Raw genomic sequence first — 7,462 nt, 5'->3', positions numbered from 1 at the left:
TCATGAACACTAAGATGAATTATAGAAAACGTTTCTGATAGAGAAGTCGCAAACAACATCCTAAACAGCATTACCCAGAAATTAACCAAATCGAATTAATACACAAGGTAAAACAAACAGAACAGTGTTGAATTGGGATGTCGAACGGGCAGAGAAACCGATGGTGCAGTGGTTTTGGACCAGCATCAGACTGGAATCTACAGATGGATTCTGACTCTGATACGGTCGTCGCGAGGAGAACTACGACGAGTTGAAAACGAGAAGAGGAAAGTGCTGGTTATTGTACATTATAAATATGCTGCAAGGAGCTCTCTCCCATTCCTCATTCCTTCTTCGTTTGAATCGTCGGCGTCCGACCATCTCTGCCTCAGACTCCCTGGGTAAAAGATCGATTTTTGGTTCCTAATTAGATTTAGTTGTCAATTCAGATTCTTCTTGTTCATTCGATGAATATTCACCAACGGTTTCCAAAAACTCCAACAGAGTTGGGGCATTCCATCGTTTGCGAAGGTTTTCTCGACTTTCCAAAGCATGGAAATATTTTTCTTCTCGAGGAGGAGGAAAAAAACTCTGATTTGGTTCCTTTAATCTAGAAGTCTCCTTTTTCTAGAGCTTCTGTGACTACCACTTAGTTACGTGTTCCAGTAAGTCGTTAGACTATGCTGTCTCTGTGGTTGGTCTCTTCAGTTTTATGGATCGATTTTCAGACGATTTCTTCGAGTTGAATTGTATGATTAATGCTGCCAGTTGAAGTCAAAGATCTCTAATTGGGTTCCCATGTGTTATAAAATTAATTCATCCTCTTGTTCATTTATCGTTCCATAGCAGTGGCTAACTCTTCTGGTTTTAGGCTTCTGAGGCTTGGAAGGGATACAGAGAGGGCATGGCTGGCCGCACCTTGACTCGCGTTCTTAGCTTCAAGGAGAGACTCACTGATTCCCTTTCTGCTAATCCGAATGAACTGATGGCTGTCTTCACGAGGTATGGAACTAATCTAACCTCAAAAAACTAGTGATTTTGGTAATTAATTAAGAAGTGTACGCACAAGAAATTGATGTGTTCTTTATCGATGTTCAGATATGTTAACCAGGGAAAGGGGATGCTGCAAAGACACCAATTGCTTGCGGAGTTTGAAGCCGCATTCTCCAAGGAAGAGAGAGAGAAGCTGAAAGGAGGAGGGTTCGAAGATGTTGTAAGAGCTGCACAGGTGACCAATTGATCCCAAAAGTCGAGGACTGTTTTTTTTTTTGTCGTCGTCGTTAGCAGAACTGATGATTCTGTGCATGGTGTGCAGGAAGCCATAGTCATACCGCCGCTGGTCGCTATTGCCATTCGGCCTAGGCCTGGTGTCTGGGAATATGTTCAGGTGAACGTGAGTGACTTGGGTGTGGGCGAGCTCACTGAATCTGAGTACCTGCAGTTCAAGGAGAAACTTGTGGACGGAGTGTACGTTGAACTACGATTTAAATTGATCATGTTCAGCGATTGGATTTACAGTTTTGTTTCCTCTTGTTCAGTTCTGAGGGTGACTTTGTGCTGGAGTTGGATTTTGAACCCTTCAATGCTTCTTTCCCCCGTCCGTCACTGTCCAAATCCATCGGCAACGGAGTCGAGTTCTTGAACCGGCATCTGTCTTCCAAGATGTTTGTTGACAAGGAGAGCATGTACCCACTGCTTGCTTTTCTGCAGAAGCACAGTTACAAGGGCACGGTGATGATGCTGAATGAAAGAATACGAAGCCCTAGCGGCCTGCAATCGGCACTGCGGAAGGCAGAGGAACATCTGCTGAGCATCCCTGCAGACACTCCATACTCCGAGTTCAATGATAGGTAACTTCATCTGTAATTTAGAGAGAGGCTTGAAGTGTTGTGCTACTGAAGATTTGTTTTTCAGATTTCAAGAGCTTGGTTTTGAGAAGGGGTGGGGTGACACGGCTAAACGTGTACTCGAAACCATGCACATGCTTCTTGATCTTCTCGAGGCCCCTGATCCGTGCACGCTGGAGAAATTCCTTGGAACAATTCCAATGGTGTTTAACGTCGTCATCCTATCCCCGCATGGATATTTTGCACAAGCTAATGTTTTGGGGTACCCTGACACTGGTGGCCAGGTGCAAATTCTTGATGTTTTCAGCAGGTTTCGACATTGAGTTGCACCCCACGATCTCTTACTTCTATCTTCCGATCCATCTGCAGGTCGTTTACATCTTGGATCAGGTCCGTGCCTTGGAGAATGAGATGCTCCTCCGAATAAAGCAGCAAGGCCTTAACATCACTCCTCGTATTCTCATTGTAAGCATGACCTCCAAAAACATGCGCATCACAATGACCTACCTTGTGTGACTCTTTTTGGTTTTTTATGATTACAGGTTACTCGATTGCTCCCTGATGCAGTAGGGACTACTTGCAGTCAGCGACTTGAACAGGTCGAAGGAACCGAGCACACGAGCATTCTGCGAGTGCCTTTCAGAAACAAAAATGGGATCCTACGCAGATGGATCTCGCGTTTTGATGTGTGGCCTTACCTAGAGACTTACACCGATGTAAATGTCTACTCTGCTCTAGTGCTCTTCCCCCTTACATCTTATATCTGAAACTAACACTGAGGCATATCGTCTTTCTTATGCAACAGGATGTCATAAAAGAACTTGATATAGAGCTCCAATTAACACCAGATTTGATTATTGGAAACTACAGCGATGGGAATCTAGTAGCATCTTTACTCGCGCATAAACTAGGTGTCACTCAAGTATGGGAACAGAGTGTACACTTTGATTCTTTCCCGAGTAGTGCCTTATCATTAATTATAATCTCAACTTTTCTACTTGCAGTGCACAATTGCCCATGCTTTGGAGAAGACAAAGTACCCGAATTCTGATATCTACTGGAAGAAGTTCGAGCAGCAGTATCACTTCTCTTCCCAATTCACAGCTGATTTGTTTGCCATGAACCATACTGATTTCATCATCACTAGCACCTTCCAAGAGATTGCTGGAAGGTAACTTGTCATCCTACTTCTGATTTAGCTGCTATAAAACTTATCTGAACATATATATATATTTCTGCGTTACAGTAAGGACACCGTGGGACAGTACGAGTCTCACACTGCATTTACCCTTCCTGGACTGTACCGTGTGGTGCATGGAATCAATGTGTTCGATCCAAAGTTTAACATTGTTTCACCTGGAGCTGATATGTCGGTCTACTTCCCTTACTCTGAGACTGAGAAAAGACTTAACCACTTCCACCCTGAGATCGAGGAGCTGCTTTTTAGTGACGTCGAGAACGATGAGCACAAGTGAGATCCTCTTACAAGTTAGATTGGTTTGGCGTGCCCTCTCATCCTCTGAGCTAACGAAATTGTTTTGATTCTGCGCAGGTTCGTGCTGAAGGACAGAAACAAACCCATCATCTTCTCCATGGCAAGATTGGATCGCGTGAAAAACTTAACTGGTCTTGTAGAGATATACGGCAAGAGCCCGAGGTTGCGCGAACTGGTTAACCTTGTCGTGGTGGCAGGAGATCATGGCAAGGAATCGAAGGATATCGAGGAGCTAGCTGAAAGGAAGAAGATGTTTGATCTTATCGAGCAGTACAAGCTCAATGGTCAGATAAGGTGGATCTCGGCCCAGATGGACCGATTTCGCAATGGGGAGCTGTACCGATACATTGCCGATACTAAAGGAGCATTTGTGCAGGTAAATTGACATCGATCAGTCTTCTCCTTTGGGAGGCTTCAGAATCTACAATTCTCGACTGATTGAACTCCATTATTTGTTTAGCCTGCCTTGTATGAAGCTTTCGGGCTCACGGTGGTCGAATCCATGACCTGCGGTCTGCCTACCTTTGCGACAGCGTACGGAGGCCCTGCAGAAATCATTGTTCATGGAGTATCTGGCTTCCACATTGATCCTTACCAAGGGGATAAAGCTTCTGAGATCCTGATCGAATTCTTTGAGAAAAGCAAGGACGATGCCACGCACTGGGAGAAAATCTCCAGAGGAGGACTGCAGAGGATCTATGAGAAGTGAGGCTTACCTCTTTCTATAAATAGTTCTAGTTTTCACTATTCCTTTCCTTTTCAAATCTGCATGGAAACTTCAATAGGTACACTTGGAAGCTGTACTCCGAGAGGCTGATGACGTTGACGGGTGTTTATGGATTCTGGAAGCATGTCTCAAACCTGGAGAGGCGTGAGACCCGTCGTTACCTTGAAATGTTTTATGCCCTCAAGTATCGTGCCTTGGTAAGCATGGCTAGTCTGTGATCCGATTTGAGTGTACTTCCTTACTGACTACTAGTTACGTTCTAATCTGATTCGACATGATTCCAGGCAAGCTCTGTTCCTTTGTCTTTCGACGCTGAGAAGACAGAGATTAATGCAGCTCCCGCTGAGTAATTCTGAAGACATTTACTGAGTAATAAGATTATAAGCTAGGCCATGCTCTCTTTATTGAGATTTGTTTACTAGCAATGCGATCACTCTATCCAATTCTGGAACATTGTTTTTGCTCCTCCCTTTGAGTGCATTTTTATCTGTAATCTTTCCAATTTGCTTTGACCTTTGCAGCACACTTGAGTGATGAAACTCAGAATTTCGGTTTCTATTTTACTTGTAGATTTTGTTTCAGAGAGGCAAATGGAATCTCTGGGTTGCGTTCCAGTGTTTCTCAGAAACCTAAATTATATTACTGCTGAATAAACCTCTTGATAGCTCCAGCGACTGCCTGGTAACCTCTTTATATTTAAAAAGATTGATTAAACTTTTTTATTAAATTAATTATTTTTTTATTAATATTGTTTAAATATTTTTAAAAATTAATTAATTATCTAATTAATTGATTTTATATCCACACTATTTATCCGATTTTATTAATAAAATTCAATCGATCAAGTTGATTTTTTTTAAAAAAATCAATTAATTCAATTCCGAATAGGTCCATTCAACTAGCTCGTGTAATACATTGTTTACTTCGGCAGCGGCGGATAGTCCCATTCAATTAGCTCGTGTAATACATTGTTTGCTTTGGCAGCAGTGGATGATATAAAAGATGAATTACACATGAATCGCTAAAAATTTTAATATTATATTGTTCGTATCGAAAATTTTAGAATATTAAAAAATTTAGTAGGATATTATACTTATCAATTTTTTAAATATTAATATTATTAATATAAAATTTATTATTTTCAGTATATTAAAATTAGCAATACTATAATACTATAATGTTTAATTTGAAAATCAGTCCCCGGATCATGGTATCGTGATAGGACATCCAAATTAATCTCTCAAGTACCCATGATTTGAACCCTAGCTAATCAAAAGATACTGGACTTCTGAGCTGACCACTACTTGTATTTTTCGATTTATTCTAATGATCGATGAAAAATTTCTATAAGGTTAAATTGATCATTCCAGACACATTGTTATTCCGTCTGATTAATTATTTTTTTAATTTAAAAGTCAAACATTAAGATACTGAATTAAGAAATCTAGTAATACAATGATTAATTATATATATCATTTTGGTATATAAAAATATTAAAATACTTAATAATTTTGACATATACAATTCAACCATATCAAAAATGCAATATATAAAATGTTTAACATATCTAATTATATATATTTTTAAATATTAAAATTTTTTATATAATATATAGATATAAACGTACAGATTTTCAATCAACCTGTTCAAATTTTCAGTTAATTATCGACAAAACTAACTTCCGATCTGTCACGTCATGCATCTTGATGATAGCAGACTTTCGATCTGTCACGTTCTCTTATCGATCTCTACTTTTTATCTCTAATTTACTTTTATTTTGTATTTATTTTTCATTTCACTCTCTTTCCGACTTTCCCAGAGATATATTTCCACGATAAATTTATTTTTCTTCTCGAGTAAATAAGCTCGGTCCGTACCTTCTCTTCCTCTATTTTTTTTTCAAATGCTTTTGTCGTTACAATGTAAAATTATTTAAAATAAAAAAATCTTTTTGCATCAATAAAAATAAAAAATTCGGAAGAATCGCACGCACGAGACATTTGGGGGACTACCGAGAAGCCATAGCGTTTGTTGTCTGTACTATTTGAGCGGATGGCGTGGTCGTCCGCTACGGCCACACGCATTCCAGAATGGGCCTACGCGCGACACGTGAGTACGGCCGTTGCTGTGTTCGACCCAAGGTAGAGTAGGCCGGAGCACCGCCATAGCCCCACGTGCGACTGCGTGCGTTATAGTAATTTTAAATCCTTAAATAACAAAATATTTAAATAGTAATTTAAATAATTTATTTTTTATTTAAAAATGTTTTTATATAACCATTCCTTCCACAGGTTTAATTAAAGCTTTATTTCTCTAAAATTCTAAAAACTTGCTAGCCGTTTTGCAATTCCTTAAACCATTCTGCTCGTTCCTCCATAAAAGAAGCTACAGATATCAAGGACGGAGAAAACGAAAACAAAGAGAAAAAAAAAAACTCGTTGCTTCACGTACTTTTCACTAATCTATCTCTCGTACTCATTTCAAACTCTCTTCGTTCGCCCAGTCGATTTGGCGAGAACGGCATTCATCACTGCAAAATCCTTGGTCTCCCCTGCATTCATCATGCAGTTTTAATTATTTCCTAATTAATAATGTCGAACGAGTAGTTTAGGATAATTAATACTGAAATTAAAAGCACCTGTACATGTAAACGTCCCTGCAGGGTTTGAGCTCCCTCATGCAGAAGCAGCACGTCTGCAAAAACCCCAACTCAGGCAGAGGCAGTCGTCTCGGCCTGCTCGTTGCAGTAGTAGCCACAGATTTGGTCAGGATGTTATTTGGTCCTTTCTCATCCCCTTCGTGTATGACAATGCGCAGGCCTTCGAGGCCGCCCCCCGACGTCGATGCTCGTTTCGCCTGCTCGGGCACTCTGATGCTCGCTGCCCTCTTGTTGGCCTCGCCGCCTTCGTCGCTGACGTAGAAGATGGTCTTGTTCATCGATGACATCTCGATGAGAATTACAGAGGGGTTGGTTAATTTACACACAGAATCCGGGGCTCATGGCTAGCTACTTAAAGCCACTGAAGTCCCCAAATTAATTCTTCTCTTCTTTCACATGCCGAAATGGGCAGTGATCGATCTTTTTTGTCCTTGAATATAATGGATTGTGGACGCGAAAGGTTGAGCCAGCATGTGCCGGACGGTGCTTGTGCAATTACAAAATAGGTGGAATGTTCTAATTGGTCTGTCCCAATCAAACTGTCCTGCAGTACAAATATTTATGTATTGCAAAACTCGGAAAGCAGAGACAGTGGGAGAGGGGAGAGCTGATTTGTTGGGATGGTGCATAATTGAAGGCAACTATTTCTGTCAATTGCACACAGATCCAGGGTTGTTTATTGGGGCCTAAGGGCCTCTGCTTCTAGCTAAGTACTCGTACGGATTTGAAATGCGTGACCCACTTGTCGCATTGTC

General features: G+C 40.7%; 2 protein-coding genes across 2 annotated transcripts; one reads left to right on the top strand and one right to left on the bottom strand.

Annotated features, from left to right (window-relative positions):
• The first annotated feature begins 208 nt into the window (after positions 1-208).
• On the top strand, positions 209-4,662 carry LOC121969154 (sucrose synthase 1-like). The gene is made up of 15 exons (XM_042519094.1): positions 209-380; positions 851-981; positions 1,078-1,207; positions 1,295-1,446; positions 1,518-1,829; positions 1,894-2,110; positions 2,196-2,291; positions 2,369-2,542; positions 2,632-2,748; positions 2,831-2,997; positions 3,073-3,297; positions 3,379-3,697; positions 3,782-4,026; positions 4,107-4,245; positions 4,333-4,662. Exons 2-15 carry the CDS (start codon positions 884-886, stop codon positions 4,396-4,398), a joined length of 2,457 nt encoding a protein of 818 aa, XP_042375028.1. The 5' UTR covers positions 209-380; positions 851-883; the 3' UTR covers positions 4,399-4,662.
• A 1,744-nt stretch (positions 4,663-6,406) lies between these two features.
• On the bottom strand, positions 6,407-7,117 carry LOC121973034 (FCS-Like Zinc finger 15-like). The gene is made up of 2 exons (XM_042524631.1): positions 6,687-7,117; positions 6,407-6,599 (listed from the first exon to the last, which is right to left on the bottom strand). The coding sequence occupies exons 1-2, from the start codon at positions 6,992-6,994 to the stop codon at positions 6,524-6,526; spliced, it is 384 nt and encodes a 127-aa protein (XP_042380565.1). The 5' UTR covers positions 6,995-7,117; the 3' UTR covers positions 6,407-6,523.
• Between the last annotated feature and the right edge of the window lie 345 nt (positions 7,118-7,462).

The sequence above is a fragment of the Zingiber officinale genome, chromosome 4A (assembly GCF_018446385.1).
Source record: "Zingiber officinale cultivar Zhangliang chromosome 4A, Zo_v1.1, whole genome shotgun sequence".
In the NCBI taxonomy this organism is placed as follows: domain Eukaryota; kingdom Viridiplantae; phylum Streptophyta; class Magnoliopsida; order Zingiberales; family Zingiberaceae; genus Zingiber; species Zingiber officinale.
The sequence above is the reverse complement of the archived record's forward strand: the minus strand, read 5'-3'. Positions and strand labels throughout refer to the sequence as shown.

What these genes read in the sequence shown, in the direction of transcription:
- LOC121969154 (XM_042519094.1), top strand. Translation starts at nt 884, where the DNA reads ATGGCTGGCCGCACCTTGACTCGCGTTCTTAGCTTCAAGGAGAGACTC. An exon ending in GAGAAACTTGTGGACGGAGT is followed by an intron (nt 1,447 to 1,517) that starts GTACGTTGAACT and finishes CCTCTTGTTCAG; the next exon opens with TTCTGAGGGTGACTTTGTGC. An exon ending in TTCCAAGAGATTGCTGGAAG is followed by an intron (nt 2,998 to 3,072) that starts GTAACTTGTCAT and finishes TCTGCGTTACAG; the next exon opens with TAAGGACACCGTGGGACAGT.
- LOC121973034 (XM_042524631.1), bottom strand. Translation starts at nt 6,994, where the DNA reads ATGTCATCGATGAACAAGACCATCTTCTACGTCAGCGACGAAGGCGGC. An exon ending in AGGGACGTTTACATGTACAG is followed by an intron (nt 6,600 to 6,686) that starts GTGCTTTTAATT and finishes TGATGAATGCAG; the next exon opens with GGGAGACCAAGGATTTTGCA.